Source organism: Scyliorhinus torazame, chromosome 4 (assembly GCF_047496885.1).
Source record: "Scyliorhinus torazame isolate Kashiwa2021f chromosome 4, sScyTor2.1, whole genome shotgun sequence".
Lineage (NCBI taxonomy): Eukaryota > Metazoa > Chordata > Chondrichthyes > Carcharhiniformes > Scyliorhinidae > Scyliorhinus > Scyliorhinus torazame.
In genome coordinates, this window is record NC_092710.1 from 109,097,897 (window position 1) to 109,120,819 (window position 22,923).

Here is a 22,923-nt window from a genome sequence, read left to right on the forward strand (position 1 = left end):
GTTGTGAGTCACCCAGAGGCAGCACCCCAAACTTCACCCCCTTCTTAAAGAGGGCAGCATTCACTCTTTTAAGTCCAGCTCTCCTTTTCGCCAGTTCCACGCCCAAGTCCTGGTACACCTAGAGGTCATTACCTTCTCAGGTGCCCCCTTGTTTCCTTGCCCACCGCAATATTTTCTCCTTGTCAGGGTATCGGTAGAGCCACACCATCATCGCCCTCGGCGGCTCGTTCACCTGCGGCTTCCTCATCAGCGCCCTACCCTATGTGCCTGGTCGACATCCAGGGGACGGTCAAAGACCCCCTCCCCCATCAGCTTGACTACATATGAGCCAGCATCTGTTCCATCATTGTCCTTGGGCATCCCCACGATTCTTAGGTTTTGCCTCCGGGAGCGGTTCTCCAGATCCTTCACCTTCTTCTTTAGACGCTTCTGGGCCTCCCGCATCATCCCGATCTCGGCCGCCAACAAGGTAAGTTGCTCGTCGTGCTCCCCCACCGCCCCCTCCACCTTCCGAATAGCCTGGCCCTCAGACTCCAGCCTCTGTTCCACCCGATCAATTCTAGCTTTTAGTGGTTCCACCACCTTGAGTAGGTCCTCCTGGGCTTCCCTTCTCTGCAGGATGAACTTCTCATTTAAGAAGTCCACCAGTAGCTTCGTTGACCACTGGGCAGGCAGGGCTGGCCCGTTACCCTCCGTTATCTTCACCTGTGGTGCACAAATTTCTTGCTCCAACAGCTTCCTTCTTCTTGACCCAATTCTCGTCCGTGGATCCATCCACCAGCACCATAGATCATAACATTTACAGTGCAGAAGGAGGCCATTCGGCCCATCGAGTCTGCACCGTACCGAAGAGCACCCTACCTAAGCCCATACCTCCACCCTATCCCCGTAAACCCACTTAACCTTTTTTGGACATTAAGGGCAATTTATCATTGCCAATCCACAACCTGCACAACTTTGGACTGTGGGAGGAAACCGGAGCACCCGGAGGAAACCCACGCAGACACAGTGATCTAAACCGGGAATCGAACCTGGGATCCTGGAGCTGTGAACCAACTGTGCTACGGTGCTGCCCCCACCAGTTGAGTTTAACTTCCCTCGACCACCTCTACACCTTTTTCCACTGAAACATCCGCCCAACAAATGGGGAAAAGGACCAAAAGAACTGCTTCGAGTGAGAGCTACCAAATGTGCGACCACTCACTCCATGGCCCTCACCGGAAATCCCAAGCATCTCCGGAGTGAAATGGGGACACCGCATGCCGTACTCCTTGCTGAGGTTGAGGTTAAAAAAAATTACTTCCTGAAGATTCTGGTGGATGTGGCACCTTTTCCCTTCAAGCAGCTCATCCTCCTCTGCGTCATCTCTGTTCATTCTGCCTGTCGTGCTTCAGGCTGAGGCGATAAAAACTACTATACCCATGAAAGTAAATGGTCTGAACAAAGTCCTTGAAGTGAGAGCCAACACCTTCACCACTTCCTGGCAGACTTCAAATTTTTTTTTAAAATAAACATTTTATTGAGGTATTTTTGGTATAGTAACAACAACAAAATAAACAATATACATGAAACCATAAACATAGTGCAAAAGCCATTTACTTTTCATACAGGTCCCACCCTTATTACCCCCCTACTTTAACTTAAACTACTCCCCCCCCACATCTGCTGACGATTATTTTCCGCAAAGAAGTCGACGAACGGTTGCCACCTCCGGGTGAACCCTAACAGTGACCCTCTCAAGGCGAACTTAATTTTCTCCATGCAGAGAAAGCTAGCCATGTCCGATAGCCAGGTCTCCGACTTCGGGAGCTTTGAGTCCCTCCATGCCAATAGTATCCGTCTCCGGGCTACCAGGGAAGCAAAGGCCAGAACGTCTGCCTCTTTCTCCTCCTGGATTCCCGATCTTCTGACACCCCGAAAATCGCCACCTCTGGACTCAGTGCCACCCTTGTTTTTAACATCGTGGACATGACATCTGCAAACCCCTGTCAAAATCCCCTAAGCTTTGGGCATGTCCAAAACATGTGAACGTGATTCGCTGGTCCTCCCGCGCATTTTGTGCACCTGTCCTCCACCCCAAAGAATCTGCTCATCTGGGCCACTGTCATGTGAGCCCGGTGAACAACCTTAAATTGTATCAGGCTGAGCCTGGCACATGTTGCGGAAGCGTTGACTCTACTAAACGTGTCCGCCCATAAACCATCCTCTATCTCACCTCCCAGCTCCTCCTCCCACTTGCGCTTCAGCTCCTCGGTCTGCGTCTCCTCCGACCCCATAAGCTCCTTATAAATGTCCAAGACGTACCCTTCTCCTACCCACCCTCTGGAAACTACCCTGTCCTGAATCCCCCTTAGTGGTAGGAGCGGGAAGGTTGACACCTGTTTACGAAGGAAGTCCCGCACCTGCAGATACCCAAATTTGTTTCCCCTCGCCAGCACAAACTTCTCCTCTAACGCCCTCATACTCGGAAAGCTCCCCTCTATGAACACATCTCCCATCCTCGCAATCCCCACGCCCAGCCATAACAGGAACCTCCCATCCATACTCCCCAGGGCAAACCGGTGATTATCACAAATTGGGGCCCAGACCGATGCTCCCACTGCTCCCACATACCTCCTCCATTAGCCCCAAACGCTCAGGGCCGCCACCACCACTGGGCCGTTCCGGCGGGAGCAGCAGAGGCGCAGTTACCAACGCCCCCAGACTGGTGCCCTTACAAAAAGCCGCCTCCATAGGCACCCATGCCGACTCCCTCCCCCACCACCCAGTTCCTGATCATGGCTATATTAGCCACCTAGTAAAAGTTGCTAAAATTTAGCAGCGCCAGCCCGCCCTCTCCGCGACTCCGCTCAAGCATTACCTTCCTTACCCGCTGGGTCTTGCCCACCCAGAGGAAGCCCATGATCACTCTGTTGACCCGCTTAAAAAAGGACCGCGGAATAAAGATGGAGAGACACTGAAATACAAATAGGAATCTCGGGAAGACCGTCATTTTCACCGTTTGCACCCTCCCGGCCAGAGACAATAGAAGCGCGTCCCATCTCCGAAAAACGTCCTTCATTTGGTCCACTAGCCAGGCCAGATTCAATTTATGCAGCCAGTCCCATTCCCACGCCACTTGGATACCCAGATACCCAAGATTTCCCCCTACTGACCTAAACGGCAGCTCTCCCCTCCTATCCCCAGTCCCCCCTCCTGTTCCCTCGCCTGGACCACAAACATCCCACTCTTTTCCATATTTAGCTTATACCCCGAAAACTGGCCGAATTCCCCTAGAATCTTCATGATTTCCTCCATCCCCTCTACTGGGTCCAAAACGTACAGAAGCAGATCATCCACAATGAGCAAAACCCTGTGCTCCACCCCGCCGCGCCCCCCCCCCCCTTCCCGGGCCAGTCCCCTCCAGCTCCTTGAGGCTCTCAGAGCAATTGCCAACTGCTCTATAGCCAACGCAAACAACAGCGGGGAGAGGGGGCATCCCTGTCTCGTCCCCCGGTGCAGTCTAAAATAGTCCAAAGTTGTCCTATTCACCCGTACACTTGCCAAAGGAGCCTGATACAGCAACCTGATCCAGTCAATAAATCCCTGCCCGAATCCGAACCGTCCCAGTACCTCCCACAGATAATCCCATTCTACCCGATCAAAAGCCTTTTCTGCATCCATTGCGATCACTACCTCCACCTCCCTACCTTCCGGGGCATCATGATCACATTTAACAGCCTTCTTACATTGGCCACCAACTGCCTGCCCTTAACAAACCCCGTCTGGTCCTCCCCAATAACGTCCGGAACACAATCCTCAATCCTGGAGGACAAGATTTTGGCCAGCAACTTGGCATCTACATTCAACAGGGAGATCGGCCTGTAGGATCCACACAGCTCCGAGTTCTTGACCTGCTTAAGAATCAGCGAAATCGTTGCCTGTGACATCGTCGGAGGCAGCACCCCTCTTTCCCTTGCCTCATTGAACATCCTCAACAACACTGGCCCCAATATCCCCGAGAACATTTTATAAAACTCCACTGGGTAACCGTCCGGGAGGGGGGCCTTACCCGCCTGCATGGCCTTCAAGCCCTCCACTATCTCTTCTAGCCCAACATGGAAACCTATGTAAGACTGCTGTTCATCGATTACAGCTCCGCCTTCAACACCATTATCCCGACACGACTAATAACCAAACTCCGCAATCTTGGACTTGACCCCTCCCTGTGCAGCTGGATCCTTGACTTCCTCACCAACAGACTGCAATCTGTCAGGATAGGCAACAGCACCTCCTCCACAATAGTCCTCAACACCGGGGCTCCGCAAGGATGTGTGCTCAGTTCTCTACTGTACTCCCTGTACACACATGACTGTGTGGCAAGGTTTAACTCCAACTCAATCTATAAGTTTACGGATGATACGACTGAGGTGGGCCGCATCTCAAACCGAATCAGGCTACAGGAGGGAGATAAATGACTTGGTTGCATGGTGTACCGAAAACAACCTCTCTCTCCTCCAGCCTCCCCGAACAGGTACTGGAATGTGGCAACTAGGGGCTTTTCACAGTAACTTCATTGAAGCCTACTCGTGACAATAAGCAATTTTCATTTTCATTTCTAAATATCGGAAATACCAAGGAGCTGATCATCGACTTCAGGAAGCGCAGCACGACACACAGTCCCGTCTGCATCAATGGCTCCGAAGTGGAGATGGTCGGTAGCTTTAAGTTCCTGGGGGTCACCATCACTAACAGCCTGTCCTGGTCCACTCACGTTGATGAAACAGTCAAGAAAGCCCAACAACATCTCTACTTCTAGGGAAGCAAAATAAATTTGGCATGTTTGCATCGACTCTCACAAATTTCTACAGATGTGCGATAGAGAGCATCCTATCCGGCTGCATCACAGCCTGGTATGGCAACTGCTCGGTCCAAGATCGCAAGAAACTGCAGAGTGTGGTGAACTCAACCCAACGCATCACACAAGCTTGCCACCCCCACATTGATTCTGTATACACCTCCTGCTACCTCAGGAAGGCAGACAGCATTATCAGAGACCCCTCCCACCCAGGCATCGCCTTCTTCCAGACCCTTCCATCAGGCAGAAGGTTCAGAAGTCTGAAGACCCGCACATCCAGACATAGGAACAGCTTTTTCCCCACAGCTACAAAACTCCTCAACGACTCCCCCTCAGACTGATCTGTTCCCCGTGAGAACACTTTCACCTCGCCCTATGTTGCTCTTGCTCATGTATTTGCTTTGTTTGGCCCCTTGTTCCACACTGTACCCAATCACGGTTTGTCGATGTACCATTTGTCAATGTTCTCTGTTGATTATTCTTTTGTCTACTATTACGTACTGTGTACGTTCCCTCGGCCGCAGAAAAATTCTTTTCACTGTACTTTGGTACATGTGACAATAAATCAAACCAATCAATCAAACAGCAATGCGGGTTCTTGACATTTAAAGAAGTTTTATTACATCTCAAACTGTGTCTCCTGTCCAAGAGGTTTCTGCTTTCCTTGATTTGTTAATGCTGGTTGTGCACCTGCCATCCATTTGTTGTTTGCACCATGTGATATCAGTTATCATAACTAGCAGCCAGTATTGTAGATCACAGAATACAGTGAAGAGGCCCTTCGGCCCACTGAGTCGGCACGGACGCACGAAAGACATCTGACCTGCCTACCTAATCCCATTTGTCAGCTCTTGGCCCATAGCTTTGAATGTTATGGCATGCCAGGGGGCAGCACGGTGGCGCAGTGGTTAGCACTGCTGCCTCACGGCGCCGAGGTCCCAGGTTCGATCCCGGCTCTGGGTCACTGTCCATGTGGAGTTTGCACATTCTCCCCGTGTTTGCATGGATTTCGTCCCCACAACCCAAAGATATGCAGGGTAGGTGGATTGACCAGACTAAATTGCCCCTTCATTGGAAAAAAATTGGGCACTCTAAATTTTAAGTACTCATTCAGGTACTTTTTAAAGGATGTGAGGCAACCCGCCTCTCCCAGGCAGTGCATTCCAGACCATCACCACCCTCTGGGTAAAAAGGTTTTTCCTCAAATCCCCCCGAAACCTCCTGTCCATTTCCTTGAACTTGTGTCCCCTCATAACTGACATTTCAACTAAGGGGAACAGCTGCTACCTATCCACCTTATCCATGGATAGGGAGCACCACAAAGAGAGTCCATCACATAATTCTCAGGACAAAGGGGACAGAAGACAAATCCAGCCTCAGAATCATGTAGAGCTCTGGTATTCTTGGTATTTCATAAGACATTCTTGTGGTCTAAAATGTGCTTGTCTGAGCGTGAGGTTGTATCATGCAGTTTTGCATTCATATGGCTAAAGATGTTGGTAATTATCAGCTTATATTCCACTCAAGTAGCAAATAGCCCTTGTAATTAGTTTACCCAGTGTACTTTCCAGCATCCTATCCAACACAAGTAGTGAAGTCACCAATCACTGTTGGTGAATTGTTGGCTAGTCCAGTTGTTCTGATGTTTTGCTTCATTGCTTTTCATGTTATTTCCATAAGTACCAATAAGTAATGGGTAGGTCATGCTTCAGTTACCAACACAGAGCCTTATAGGATCTCACTAGTCTTATTCTAAAAATTAAATTACCTGCCTAATATCTCTACTCCCTGGCAACACTGCTCAGTAAATTTCCTCACTATGTCAATAATTTGCCTTTAATTTAATGGGTGAACGTTCTCTTATCTGGAACGTTATGAAATAATGTGACAAAGTTATGATCCCAGCTGATGTCACTACTGGGCAAGTCAGATTCCAGGATAGAGCCCGGCTTGATAGATTGTAACATGGAAGATAGCTACTAAACAGAGCTACTAAACAGAGTCACAGGACTGCCAAAGAACAATAACAAATGAATAAAACATTTATGAAAAAATGAAATGAAAATCGCTTATTGTCACAAGTAGGCTTCAAATGAAGTTACTGTGAAAAGCCCCTAGTCACATTGCAGTGCCTGTTCGGGGAGGCTGGTACGAGAATTGAACCCACGCTGCTGGCCTTGGTCTGCTTTACAAGCCAGCTATTTAGCCCACTGTGCTAAACCAGCCCCTGAATCAAACAAGAAAAGATAAACTATAATAGCTTTACAAATTTGTGAGGATAACACAAGTCATATTCTAAGTTCTCAGTAAGTACACAGTCCAAGTAAACTAATAGGCCAACTGTGGTCAGACACACCACATTGTGAAACCAAGTGGCAGATGCCACCCACGGCAGCTTCTATGTATTTCTCATCAATTCCCCCAAGATCATCCAACTTGTCTCACTGGAGCTCTAACTTTCACACAAGGGTTTCCAACTCGAGTGGAGGCAGTGGCATAGTGGTATTGTCACTGGACTAGTAATCTAAATTCCAGGGGTAATGCTCTGGGAACCAGATTTCGGATCCCACCATGCCAGATAGTGAAATTTGAATTAAATAAAAATCTGGTCTGATTTTTTTTTCACTTTTTCCAATTAAGGGGCAATTTAGCATGGCCAATCCACCTACCCTGCACATCTTTTGGGTTGTGGGGGTGAGGCCCACGCAGACTCGGGGAGAACGTGCGGACTCCACACAGACAGTGACCCAAGCCAGGAAATCAAACCCGAGCCCTCTGCGCATGAGGCAGCAGTGCTAACCACTGTGCCACCCTCAAAAGTCTACTGATGTCCATGAAACCATTGCTGCACAGTTCGATTCCCGTACCAGCCTCCCCGAACAGGCGCCGGAATGTGGCGACTAGGGGCTTTTCACAGTAACTTCATTTGAAGCCTACTTGTGACAATAAGCGATTTTCATTTCATTTCATTTGTCAAACTTTGTAGAAACACATTTGGTTCACTAATGACCTCTAATGGGCAGCGCGGTAGCACAGTGGTTAGCACTGTTGCTGCACAGCACCAGGTACCTGGGTTCGATTTCCAGGCTTGGGTCACTGTCTGTGTGGAGTCTGTACATTCTCCCTGTGTCTACGTGGGTTTTCTCCGGGTGCTCCGGTTTTCTCCCACAAGTCCCAAAAGACGTGCTTGTTAGGTGAATTGGACGTTCTGAATTCTCCCACAGTGTACCCGAACAGGTGCCGGAGTGTGGCGACTAGGGCTTTTCACAGTAACTTCATAGCAGTGCTAATCTAAACCTACTTGTGTCACTAATAAAGATTATAATAAGGAAGGAAATTTGTCATCCTTAACTGGTCTGGCCTACAAGTGACTCCGGATCCACAGCAATGCCCTTGGGGATGGGCAATAAATGCTGGCCCAGCCAGTGATGCCCACATTCCATGAATGAATAAACAAAAACTTTGCTCTCAAAGAAGATGCCTTGGAATCTTTTCCCAAAGAATGCTTTTTCTCAGATAGTTTCACCAAGGATCCGCCTCCAGGTTTTCAACCTCTCTTTCCAGTGTTCCTCTGCAATGAATCACCTCATTCAAGCTTCTATGCAACCTCTCATACTCAGCCACTCCAACAGAATACCACTACTTCACAGACTGTATTAAGTTGCCGGTAACGTTTGGGTCACCTTGGATCTGGCTTCTCTCAGCCCGACTTTAAATCTGGGGCTGAATTCTCCACCATCGGGATGCTCCATTTTGCTGGCAATCCGGAGGTTTCCCCAACGGTGTGGGGCTGCCCCACAATGGGAAACCCCATTGACCAGCCGGCGAAACGGAGAATCCAGACAGCTTGCTGAACCAGAAATCTGGCGCGGCGGGACGGAGAAGCCTGCCCCTGTCTCTTTAATGCAGAACCCTTTCTCTGCTCCTTACTTTAAATTCATTGAACAGATTCTTTTTTTCCAGATTCCTGTTCTTTGTTCCTTTGACTTGTTTTCCTGAAACACTCTTCTGTCCTATTACCTGTTTTCTGGGACTTTCTGTTCTTTAGCTTGGGACTGGCTTTCTGTCTATGTGCATTGTCCTGCCTGTTCTAGCAGTTTCTGTGATGTTGTTGACCCCTCAATTGCCTTCTTTCAGCTAAACTGACTGCTCTGTTTCTCTGTGTGGGTCCTTGTTACAAAGCTTTGTTTTTATAACCGTGTATTTGCTTTAACATCATAAAGCCCTCATTACAACTAATGGACTTGCAGATAATTTTTTAAAAACATTAAACTAATACTGAAGTTTTAACCCTAGCACACAAATACAGGCACGCAACATTAATCTTACTTAAAGCTATACCTCATTTCTAATACCTGCAAAAACAAATATAAATTACTTTAAACCATCTCTATTTCCTAACAACAAAGACTGGAATTTACATAGTGCCTTCCAAAGTCACCAGTTGCTCCAAAGCACTTTAAAGTCAGTTAAGTATTTTTTGAAATGTAATCGCTTTATAATGTAATAAATGTGGTTGTTATTTTGCACATAGCAAGGCCCCACATCCAGCAATATGGTTATGACCAGATAATCTTGTTTGTAATATTGATTGTGAGACAAATATTAGCCAAGATACTAAAGGTAATAGCCCCACTCTTCTTCAAAATAGTGCCATCGGATCCTTGAGGTCCACCCGAGAGGTCAGACAGGGCCTCGATTTAATGTCTCATCTTACTGATAGCTTCATTAACTCCCACTGTACACTGCTTTAGTCACCCCAAAGATTTCAATTAGGTTTGCTAAGTCTGGCCTAGCTCTACAAATCCACACTAGCTCTCTAATCAGCTGAAAACTTTCAAATTGGTTCAGTGACCCGATCTTTAATTATAGACTCTAGTAATTTCTCAACAACCAACGTTAGGCAAACGGACTTATATTTCTCAGGTTTCCCTCCTTCACTTTTATTAAAGAGTGGAGTGTGACATGCACAGATACTAATGCAAAGTGATTATTCAATAAGTCCGCCACTTCTTTACATTCACTGGCAGTATCACCGCTAACAGTTCTCAAGAGGCCCACATGGCTCCTGACAACCCACTTTACCCTAATACAACTGTAAAATGTGCTGTTTATGATATCCCTTGCAAGTTTACTTTTGTACATCCTTTTTGTAGCTCTTCCTATCAGTTTTGTTGCTATTTGCTACTTTTTGTACCTTTCTCATTTGCTAGGACCTGTGCTATTTTTTGCATTATTGTAAACTTTTTCTAATTTAAAGGAACTGGGCAGACGGTGGCGTGGTGGTATGGTCACTGGACAAGTAAACCAGAAACCCAGGGTAATGCTCTGGGGACCCGGGTACGAATCTTGCCAGTGCTAATGGTGCAATTTGAATTCAATAAAAATCAGCAATTAAAGGTCTAAAGATGACCATGAAACCATTGTCGATTGTTGTAAAAACCCATCTGGTTCACTAATGTCCTTTAGGGAAGGAAATCTGCTGTCCTTATCTGTCTGGCCTACACGGGACTCCAGACCCACAGTAATGTGGTTGACTCTTAACTCTCAAGGGCAATTAGGGATGGGCAATAAATGCTGGCCCAGCCAACGACGCCCAAGTCCCATGAATGAATAAAAAGGACAGTTGATGAATTGAGAGAACTGTTGAAAATGTAGGCATTTGTAATGATCTCACCTATTTCCTTTAAAATCCTGGGATGGAAACCATCTGATCCAGGAAATTTTACACTCTTTAGTTCTATCATTTTCTTATTATGGTTATTTTGCTTATGTTAATTTTGGTGAGACCCTGTCCAATATTAGTTTCCTTGGAATGTCTGGCATGCCGCCCATTTCCTCTAATGTAGTTGTTGATGCAAGTAATTACTCAACAATGTCAGCCATTTTGTTATGTTTATTGACAGTATCACCACCAACAGTTCACAAGGGACCCACATTGCTTCTGACAATCCTCTTTTTCCTAATAGAATTGTAAAATACTGTTGTGTTAATTTTTATATTCTTTGCAAGTTTCTTTTCATACGGCCTTTCTTGATGGTAATTCTTACCATCTGCTGTTCTTTGTATCTTTCTCATTTGCAATGTCTTGTGCTATTTTTTGTATGCTATTCATCTTGTTTGATGTTGCCTCACCTTTTTAGTCATTCATGGAGTTTTGTTGGCAAGTAGAGCTTTACCACTGAAGGTTATAAACAAGTTCTGTATTGCATTTAAATTCTTTTTTGAACACCTGCCATTAAACCTCTGTTGCTTTCCCCATTAGCATATTTATCCAGTTTTCTGTGGGTAGTCATTGTTTCATCACAGTGAAGTAAGCCTTGATCTAACTCTAGAATCTTAAAACCTATTTTGTGTTTCTCTATCTCAGACACTACGGGGGCGATTCTCCGTGCCCCACGCTGGGCCGGAGAATCGCCACAACCGCGCCACGATGCCCCGACGCCGGCACGCGATTCTCCGAGGTGCGGAGAATCGGCACCATTTGCGTCGGCGCGTTTGATGCTGCGCCGGCCGCTGGAATGATTCTCTGGCCCGGATGGGACAGGCGGCAACGACAGAGTCCCGCCGGTGCCGTTCAACACTGGTCACTGCCGACGGGAACTCTGCGCGAAGGGCCGGTGGGCGGCCTGTGGGGCGGGGGAAAGCGATCCTTCACCAGGGGGGGCCTCCGATGGGACCTGGCCCGAGATCGGGGCCCACCGATCGGCATGCCGGCCTCTTCCTCCCCCCGCCTCCCCCCGAGCCTACATTCCTGCGCGGCCAGCCCCTGAACACCGACGCCATGTTGAGTCGGGGCCGGGGCGCAGAAGAAGCCCCCCGCGCATGCGCAGGTTGGCGCCAGGGAGGGAGGCTGGAGCGGCGTGAACCGCTCCAGCGCCGTGCTGGCCCCCTGTGGGGGACAGAATTGGTCGTCCCTGTGCCCGTTTCGCGCCGTCGTGAAAGGCGACGGCGTTCACGACGACGCAAACACTTGGGCTCCATTTTGGAGAATCACCCCCTACGTTATCATAATACAATTGAGTTGATTAGATAAATTGATCACGATTAGATAAGTCAATAATTCCCCTTAGGGAATTGGGGCTTTGGTTACAAATTTTGTCTCGGAAAACTTGGGAGTAATCACTCCACACAAGCTTTCCCATGACAAATGCAACCGGCTGCCCTCAATTGTAAGCATTCCATTAGTTCATTAAGGTTCCTGTTCTCTAATTGTCAGCTACAACATTGGGAAATTGACTAGCCATTCTGAACAAGTACAGGCTTCTGTTCACAACATATTGCCTGTATTTTTCCGTTGATAGGAGATAAATACTAGTCTCTTTTGTTTTTAAATCTGCTGTCTGCGCAGCCATTTATTTTAGCAGTTTGTCTAATAGTCAGTAGCCTTTCCATATTTCAAATTAAATCTTTGTGAAATAGGCCGACATGTGGATTTCCTGAATAATGCAGAGGTATTCGCATCATACAATTTTCATTTTACATTGAAGGGTGGGGGTGGGGAATGAAATACTTGGCAAAAGAGCAAATCCCTTGTTGCAAGGATAAAACTCTCTGAAAGGAATTGAATCTTTCACAAATGTTTCATGCAATTTTTATGATTTATCGAAAATAAGTTGTGTGAATATAAAAACATAAGGAACAAAAAGAGAAATAATAAAACAGAAGGAAAAACTGTTAACCTTACAATTTATGGTAAGAGAACATGAAAAAAAGTGTACAGTGTTGGAAACACATGTGATAAAGGTTTAACTGGAATATAATGAGAGTAACAGAGGCTAGTGACTGGGAGGTTTAGATGCCAGGGAATAAATCATCCAGAAAGGACAAAGCATGTGGAGAAATGAGAACATTGGTAAGAAAGAACTTTGCAATCATGAAAAGGTAATTGCATTGGCAATTCAGCAAAAATAAATTGAATTGGAGTAATAAGATAACTATTAATTGCTACATAGAGTGGATAGTTACATAAAATAGATAAATGACATTCCATTTGTCTGTCCTCATGTATAAAAGCCTCCAGTTTTCTTAATAAAACTATTAAAATATAGACTCAAACCTTAGCTAACAGAAGAGGCTACTATATCAATAACAGCTATACTATTCAATTATTGGCTACCAGACCTGAAACTGACCAGAGACAGATGTGTGGTTGATACTGTAGAAACTGCAGCACAGAGGGAATTGGGGGTCCTTGTGCATAAATCACAAAAAGCTAGTATGAAAGTTCAGCAGGGAAGGTAAATGGAATGTTGGTCTTTATTTCAAAGGGAGTGGAACATAAAAATAGGGAAGTCTTGCTAAAACTGTACAAGGCACTAGTTAGACCACACCTTGATTACTGTGAACAGTTTTGGCCCTCTTATCTAAGGAAAGATATACTGGCATTGGAGGCAGTCCAGAGAAAGTTCACCAAGTTGATTCTGGGTATGGAGGGATTTTCTTTTGAGGAGATGTTAAGTAGTTGGACCTGTACTCATTGTAGTTTAGAAGAATGAGAGGCGACCATATTGAGACATCTAGGATTTTGAGGGGGTTTGACAGGGTAGATGCTGAGAGGTTGTTTCCTCTTGTGGCAGAGTCTAGGACCAAAGGGCAGCATCTTAAAGTAAGGGGTCGCCCATTTTACACAGAGATGTGATGAGGAAGAATTTCTTCTCTCAGAGGGTAGTGAATCTGTTGAATTCTTTACCGCAGGGAGCTGTAGAGGCTGGGTGGGTCATTAAGTATGTTCAAGGTTGAGACGGGCAGATTTTTAATCAGTAAGGGAATCAAGGGTTATGGGTATGTGGCAGGAAAGTGGAGTTCAGGAATATTTCAGATCAGGCATGATCTCATTGAATGGCCTTTTTCTGCTCCCAAGTCTTATGGGCTACAGGTCATTCAGAGAGGGTTGCAGCAAATCAGTGACCCATTACACCCAGACAAACATTTGATTCCTTCTTAAGGTGGCTTTAAAACACCTCGGCAGCAGTACTGAAACAAAGTGCAGTCTATTGCTGCATTTCTTTTTTTAATTCATTCAAGGGATGCAAGCATGGTTTGCATGGCCAACATTTAGATTGTACTCGACAAAGTGATGGTGTGTCGCCTCTTGAATTGCTGCAGTCCGTGTGGCATAGGTAGCCCCACAGTGCTGTTCGGAAGGGTGTTCCAGGCTTCTGACTCATCAACAGCAAAGTAACAGCAGCAATACAGTTCCAAGCTAGTATGGTGTGCGGTTTGAAGGGGAATTTGCATGCGGTGGTGTTCCTATGCGTCTGTTACCCTTGCCCTTCCATAATTAGATTGTTGTCAGGCTCCACAGCCTTAAGCATCCACATGTCAATATTGCATGGACAGTTGACATTTGACAATGACAAAGGTCACCTCGAAGAATTTGATGAACCCAAGATAATTAAACTACTAACATTTGAGGAAAGTCCTTGTGTTTGACTCAAAACCTTTGACTCTAAGGAATCCTCGCAGAAACATTTGTTTTTTTAAATCAACGCAGATAGTAAGTAGTGCACAGTGGTTAGCACTGCTGCCTTGTGACTATCTTTGTGAAGTTTGTACGCTCTCCCCGTGCCTGCGTGGGTTTCCTCCAGGTACTCCGGTTTCCTCACACAATCTGAAGACAGGCTAGATGAATTGGCCAGGCTAAAGAATTGCCCTTTAGCGTCCAAAGATGCGCAGGTTCAATGGGGTTATGGGGGGCCAGGACACAAGTACGGTGCATTTTATGGGGGCCGGTGCCGACTCGATGGGCTGAATGGCCTCCTTCTGCACTGTTGAGATTCTATGGATTCTGTTTCATCAGGCAGCATTCTAATGTTGCAGAGTATCAGTTATTTTTACCTACCAGGAGGTAATGTCTCCACATTCGGTGTTTTTCCTTCTGCTTTACTGTTCTGACCATTCTTTCTCTTACTTGGATCTATAGAATTCCACTCATCCTATAAACAGAGTCATAAAGAATAAGTTAAAAGGAGCAGTATTAATCAAATTACATTATTGGAAACATCTAAACAATACTCGTGATTTGAAAACATTTGTTATATGTTAAAATTGTTGAACTATTTTGAAAGTACACAAGAACTTATGAAATAGGAACAATAGGCCACACAGCCCCTCATGTTTTCTACATCATTCAGTACAATTGTGGCTAAACTACTCATTTAACTCCACTTTCCCAACTGCTCCCATGTTTCTTGATTCAAGTGATCAAATAGCGACTGATTTCAGACTTGAATATATCAATGATGGAGCATCCACTTTGGGATAGGAAATTCATAAGAACTAGGAACAGGAGTAGGCCATCTGGCCCCTCGAGCCTGCTCTGCCATTTAATGAGATCATGGCTGATCTTTGTGGACTCAGCTCCACTCTCCGGCCCGTACACCATATCCCCGAATCCCTTTATTCTTTAGAAAGGCATCTATCTTTTTCTTAAAAACGTTTATAGAAGGAGCCTCAACTGCTTCACTGGGCAAGGAATTCCAGAGATTCACAGCCCTTTGGGTGAAGAAGTTCCTCCTACACTCCGTCCTTAATCTACTTCCCCTTATTTTGAGGCTATGCCCCCTAGTTCTGCTTTCCCCGACCAGTGGAAACAACCTGCCCGCATCTATCCTATCTATTCCCTTCATAATTTTATATGTCTCAATAAGATCCCCCCGCATCCTTCTAAACTCCAATGAGTACAGTCCCAGTCTACTCAACCTCTCGTCATAATCTAATCCCCTCAACTCTGGGATCAACCTAGTGAATCTCCTCTGCACTCCCTCCAGTGCCAATATGTCCTTTCTCAGGTAAGGAGACCAAAACTGAACACAATACTCCAGATGCGGCCTCACCAACACCCTATACAATTGCAGCATAACCTCACTAGTCTTGAACTCCATCCCTCTAGCAATGAAAGACAAAACTCGATTAGCCTTCTTAATCACCTGTTGCACCTGCACACCAACTTTTTGCGACTCGTACACCAGCACACCCAGGTCCCTCTGCACAGCAGCATGTTTTAACATCTTACCGTTTAAATAATAATCCATTCTGCTGTTATTCCTCCCAAAATGGATAGCCTCACACTTGGCAACATTGAATTCCATCTGCCAGACCCTAGCCCATTCACCTAACCTACCCAAATCCTTCTGCAGACTTCCGGTATCCTCTGCCCTTTTTGCTTTACCACTCATCTTAGTGCCATCTGCAAACTTTGACACATTGCACTTGGTCCCCAACTCCAAATCGTCTATGTAAATTGTGAACAACTGCGGGCCCAACACTGATCCTTGAGGGACCCCACTAGTTACAGGTTGCCAACCAGAGAAACACCCACTCTCTGCTTTCTGTTAGTTAACCAATCCTCTACCCATGCTACCACTTTACCCTCAATGCCATGCATCTTTAGTTTATGCAGCAACCTTTTGGGTGGCACCTTGTCAAAAGCTTTCTGGAAATCTTCCAGCCTTCTGGAAATTCCAAAGATTCCCAGCTCCCTGAGGGAAGAAGTCACTGTAATTGTGCCCCTGTGTTTTAGATTCCACAACCAGAGTAAACTACCTTCAGGTTTTCACATATTTCAATGAGCTCAGTTCTCAATTTGCTAAACTCCAGAGAGTACAGGCCAAATTTACTCAGTCTCTCATCACAGGACTACCCTTTCATCTCTGGGACCAATCTGGTCAATCTTCGCTCCATCACCACCAAGGCAAGTATATCCTTCCTTCGATATAGGCCGCAACTGCACATACTACTCCAGGTCTGGTCTCACAAATTTGTAGCAAGGCTTCCTTACATTTGCACTTCAGTCCCCTTACAATAAAGACCAACATGCCATTTGTTTTCCTGGTTGAGTGCTCGACCTGCATGCTAAATGTATCTATTTAAAAGAGTACACCCAAGTCTCTCTGAGTATCAACATTTAAAAGTTTCAGGCTTTTTAAAAAATCTTCTGCTTTTCTATTCTTACTATCATAGTGAATAGCTTCACACTTACCTATATTATATTCAATTCAGTGATGCCCACTGATTTAACCTGCCAATATCTCTTTACAACCTATGTCCACCTCACAAGTTACAATCACACCGAGTATTGTCGTTACAAATTTGGATACATTACTTTCAATCTCGTCATCTAAATCATTAATATAGATTGTAAATAGCTGAAACTCCGAACACTGATCCTGGCGACACTCCACTGGTTACAGCCCGCCAACCTGGAAATCCTCCCTTAATCCCTGCTCAATACTTCCTGAAAGAATGATAAGACGACAGAGATTGGGGGGAAATGTTTTGGAACCCAAAAAATGAGCAAGCAGAAAGTTGATAAAACAAGAATAAATAGAATAAAAACAAAATACCGTAGATGCTGGAAATCTGGGGGGAAAAATACTGAAAATGCTGGAGTAACTCAGCAGGTCTGACAGCATCTGTGGGGAGAAAATGTTAACTACTCTTCTTCAGAAAAAAATAGAATATAGGAGTAAACGAGCCAGGAATATAAAAACAGATTTTAAGAGCATTTACAAGTGTATAAAAGAGCAGCTAAAGTAAATGATGGCCCTTTGTAAGCAGGGACAGCAGAACTTATGGGGAATGAAGAAATAGCACAAACATTGAACACATGTTTTGTCTCGGTGTTCACATAAGCCACAAATAACATGCCAAGAATATTAGCGGCATGGTAGCACAGTGGTTAGCACAGTTGTTTCACAGCTTCAGGGTCCCAGGTTCGATACCCGGCTTGGGTCATTATCTGTGCGGAGTCTGCACGTTCACCCCGTGTCTGCGTGAGTTTCCTCCGGGTGCTCCGGTTTCATCCCACAGTCCAAAGATGTGCAGGTTAGGTGGATTGGCCATGCTAAATTGCCCTTAGTGTTAAGGTAGGGTAGGGTTTCTGGGTTACAGGGAGGGTGGACGTGTGCGCTTGGGTAGGGTGCTCTTTCCAAGGGCCGGTGCAGACCCATGGGCCGAATGGCCTCCTTCAGCACTGTAAATTCTGTGAATAAAAGGTAACAAGTGGCTAATATTTTTTTTTTTAATTTAGCGTACCCAATTGATTTTTTCCAATTAAGGGGCAATTTAGCATGGCCAATCTACCTAGCCTGCACATCTTTGGGTTGTGGGGGCGAAACCCACGCAAAAACAGGGAGAATGTGCAAACTCCACACGGACAGTGACCCAGAGCCGGGATCGAACCTGGGACCTCAGCGCCGTGAGGCAACAGGGCTACCCACTGCACCACTGTGCTGCCCACTAGTGGCTCATATAAGGAAGGAACTTAATATCAGAGACAAATTAGTGGAGTAATTAAGTGGCTAAAAGCCAACAAGTCCCCAAACCCAATGGCCTACTTCCTAGGGTTCTACAAGAGGTATTTTCAGAGATAGTGGATACACTGGTTATGGTTGTCCAAAATTCCCTAGATTCTAGAATGGTCCCAGCAGACTAGAAGTTAGCAGCTTTTCAACAAAGAAGGGAGAGAGAGAGAAAACAGGGAAGTCAAGATCAGTTTGTGTGACATCAGTCATCGGTGAAATACTGGAGTCTATTATTAAGGAAATCTTAACGATGTACTTAGTCTGATCAAAGTTAAAGTGGTTTTAGGAAAGGGAAATGGTGTTGGACAAATTTAGAGTTTTTGAGGATGCCACTGGTAGGATTGGAAAAGGGGAGCCAGCAGATTCAGTATACTTGTCCAAATTACCTAATAGAATATCTTTCGGGACTTGTGGGAGGAAACTGGAGCGCCCGGAGGAAACCCACGCAGACACGAGAACGTGCAGACTCCGCACAGACAGTGACCAAGCCAGGAATCGAACCCTGGACCCTGGTGCTGTGCTAACCACTATGCTCTTGTGCTGCCCATTAGTTAGGTTTCCTTTGATATTTTGAGCTCTGTTACTTGAGCTTTGTTACATTGGCCCAACGGGGCCAATGTCACCCGTCTCATTTTTGTTTAATTTATTGATTTTGTGGTTTATTGAAAGAGTATCTTGGTTTCTGCTTCACCAACCAGCTTGGATCCTGTTAACATCAGTGCCGGGAACTTAGCTGTTTACATTATATATGAATACCTTATATGAAGAGACAGAGAGTAAGGTATCCAAATTTACTAACTACAAATCTAAATGAGGAGAAAACAAAGAGGCTGCAAAGAGACATAGGCAGGTTAAGTGAATAAGCAAGTTGGCAGATGAAGTATAATTTGGGAAAGTGTTAGGTTATTCACTTTTCTAGGTAAGAAGAACAGAAACGTAGAGTATGTTTTACTGTTCAGAGAGCCGGGAATGTACTTGTATAAGGAACAGAGAAAGTTTGCATTCAGATTCTGCAAGCAATTAGGAATGCAAATTGCATATTGCTCTTTATTTCCAGGGACTGAAGTACTAGAATAAGGAATTCTTGCTACAATTGTACAGGGCTAAACTTAGGCAAGACCACACCTGGAGTAGTGTGTGCAGTTTTTGTCTCCATATTTAAGGAAGGGTGTACTAGCCTTCGAGATAGTACAGCGACTGATCACTAGATCAGCTTCTGGGATGAGATACTACTTCTGTGATGAGAGGTTGAGGAATCTAGAACATGGGTCATAGCCACAGATAAGGGAGTGATTAGTACTGAGACGAAGAGAAACTTCTTCACTCAGAAGACTGGATGCTCCATTGTTTAGTAAGGCTGGGATAGATACATTTTTGGTCTCTTGGAAGAGATAAGGGAGTGGGGTAGGAAAGTGGAGTCGAGGCAGAGGATCAGCCTCAGCAATGAATGGTGGAACAGGCTGCATTGGCCTTATGGCCTAATCCCACGTCTATTTCTTAAGTCACTTGTCTCTATTTGTGCACATCTTTATTAGCCTGCTAAACGACTTTCTGATTTCCAACTAAAAAGAGAAATCACTTTTGTCCACTCTAATGGACCCCTCCTCCAGAAAGCATTCAAAACTATTACCCCCCTCTCTCTAGTCAGTCAAGTATCCTCTACAGTCAAGTATTCCACTTTCCTCACTTACCCTCTCTGCTCTCTCTCCCTTTTCTATGTATGACTCTACCCACATCAGTCTCCTATTCACAACCTCCAATCTCCCTCCGTCAACACCTCCTACCTCAATCTAGGTCCAGTCATTCATCCTAACCCAGCCCAACCTGAATGCTGCAGTTAGTCCCAACTTTCCATGAGCAATATCAAAAGAGATCAGGTAATGTTCATTCATTCTTCAATGACAAGACAGATCAAATAATAGATAAGCATGAGTGTTCAATCAGGAACCACTTGTCTGCCATTCTAAATAAAACAATTGCAAAGTGTTACACACAGGAGTGAATATAATATTTTGGCCAGGGCAAAACCCAGCAAACCTTCATACCATAGAATTCCTACAGTGCAGAAGGAGGACATTCAGCCCATCGAGTCTGCACCACCTCGCTGAAAGAGTACCCATCCAGGCTCAATCCTCGCCCCAGCCCCGCAACCCCACCTAACATTTGGAAACTAAGGGACAATTTATCACGGCCAATCCACCTAACCTGCACAATTTTGGAATGTGGGAGAAAACCGGAGCACCCAGAGGAAACCCACGCAGACACGGGGAGAACATGCAAACGCCACACAGTCACCCAAAGTCGAAATGGAACTCAGGTCCCTGCCGTTGTGATGCAGCAGTGCTAACCACGGTGCCACCGTGCTGCCAATGTACCAGGCTCAATTATTCTCTCAAGGCCAGTCAGCAGGCAGGGAGACAGGAAAAGAAAGAACTTGCATTTAGAGGGCACCTTTCACAACCTCAGGATGTTAAGTTATGGGTTAAGAGACATTGCAATTAGTTGTCTCATTTATGTTAAGTATCCATTAATTGACACTGATATGTAATGGGGCTTCAGGTGGCCTCTGGCAGGTGATGTATAGTTAGAGTTTTGTACAAAGGCTGTTGGAATGAAATGTGTGTTTGTGAAAAAGGAACAGAACTTTAGACTCTTCATATCACAGCAACTAAAATGTCTAACAATTGGTAGCAGAGGATGGTTGCTGTGTAAATGTGAAGGGTTGAAAGTTACAACTTTTCCAGATCAAACCAAGGAGTGAGTATGAAAAAAAAAAAGGGATTATGGCTGAACCGAGGATAAAGATGGCTGGATATGACCATCCTCCCTTATTTTCTGAAAGGGAATCGTACGACCAATGGAGAAGTGCAGTAGTTATGTGGATTAAATTAACTGCTTTGGGAAAGAGAAAACAAGGTAGGGCATTGGCTCTCTCTCTACCATATGGCAGTAAAATCCGAAACAAAGTGCTTTCTGAGCTGGAATTGGAAGAGTTAGGCTCAGAAAAAGATCTGGAGACTTTATTCCATTATATGGATAAGATTTATAAGAAAGATGACTTGTTAAGTGCGTATGAAGCATGGTCGGATTTTGATAAGCTCCGGAAAATGAGGATATCTCCATGGAAGACTATATAATGGAATTTGGCAGACTATATAAAAGGCTGCAGAAACACAACCTGGAATTTCCACAGTCTGTGTTGGCCTTTAAATTACTTGACTGCTAAAGTGAGCAACATGGATAGGCTCCTGGTTTTGACAGGAGTTCAGTTTACTGATAAGGATACCTTATTCGAACAGATGACAAAAGCTTTACAAAGTTTCTGGGGAAACATTCGATTCCGATGGCTCTGATGACCCAAATAGGTCAGCCTGCAATAAGGCAGAATATGGAAGATACACTACTAACAGGATGGCGAAATCGTATGGCTACGAACAGGGCTCAAGACTATAGGAGACCGAGACAAGGAAATTATGAAGACAGAAACCCAGTTAGAACCTACAATAGGAAGATGAACCCCAGAAATGCACAGGGCATGATAAATCGATGTTTTCGATGTGACTCTCAATACCATTATGCTTTCAACCATCCAACTCGTTATGATAGAGTGTTTGAAGCGACACATGACATGGAAGAGTCAGAAGAGGAAAAGGATAGTGACCAGAAAGAAGGCATTGTCCTATTGACAAGCAGTTTTACGCCGGTAATGAGGGTGTTGGTTGCAGAATCCTTCAACTGTGCTGTATTGGACAGTGGCTGCACATCTACTGTGTGTGGAATTGACTGGTTAAAATGTTACCTGGATTCTTTGAATGCTGAAAATCATAATAAGGTTAAGGAATTTGAAAGTTCCACAAGTTTCAGGTTTGGGGATGATAATACTCTGAAGTCGCTGAAAAGAGTGGTGATCCCTTGCAATATTGCCGGAGTGAATCATTTCATTAGCACGGATGTTGTATCAAGTGAGATACCTTTGCTTCTGAGCAGACCGTCGATGAAGAAAGCACACATGAAACTGGATATGGAACACGGCAACAGTTTTTGGAAAGACGGTGGACCTACAATTTACAGAGTCGGGACACTATTGTATTCCATGACTGACAAAAAATATTTCCAGTAGAGTGGTTAAGGATGTGTTAATGGCAGTTGAAAATGGGACTTTAGCTGATAAAAAGCTTGTGGTATTAAAACTGCATAGGCAATTTGCACATCCGTCTTCTCGGAGGCTGAAAAATGTATTAAAGGATGCAGGGGTAAGGGATGACGACTATACTAAACTGATAGAACAGGTTAGTGACCGCTGTGAAGTTGCTAGGAAGTACAGAAGGACACCAGCACGACCGATACTAACCCTACCTTTGGCCAGGGATTTAAACGACATTGTGGCCATGGACCTTAAGATCTGGGATAAAGCAAATAATATATTTATTTTGTAGATTTAGCAACCAGATTTAGTCAATCAACAATTGTACAAAGTAAAGAAAAGAGAGTAATTCTGGATCAAATCGTGGAAAAATGGATAGGGACAGGAATGGGTCCATCGGCAAAATTCCTTATGGACAATGGGGAGAATTTGCTAATGAGTTTAGGGATATGTGTGAAAACATGAATATCAGTGTTATGAATACGGCTGCAGAAAGCCATTTAGTAATGGTGTCTTTGAAAGAAATCATGCTGTCATCGATGACATGCTTCGGAAAATTTTGGCAGATCGACCAAATTGCAGGCTAAATTCAGCTTTAGCATGGGCAGTATATGCAAAGAATTCTTTGCAGATGG

At 45.1% G+C, this 22,923-nt stretch overlaps 1 protein-coding gene across 1 annotated transcript in view; it reads right to left on the minus strand.

Moving 5' to 3' along the window:
* galnt2 (UDP-N-acetyl-alpha-D-galactosamine:polypeptide N-acetylgalactosaminyltransferase 2) overlaps window positions 1-22,923 on the minus strand; it is a 168,442-nt gene that overhangs the window by 124,719 nt on the left and 20,800 nt on the right. The window contains exon 2 of the mRNA XM_072498458.1: window positions 14,682-14,775. Coding sequence (XP_072354559.1) covers window positions 14,682-14,775 — 94 coding nt within the window. The remainder of the gene's footprint in view (window positions 1-14,681; window positions 14,776-22,923) is intronic.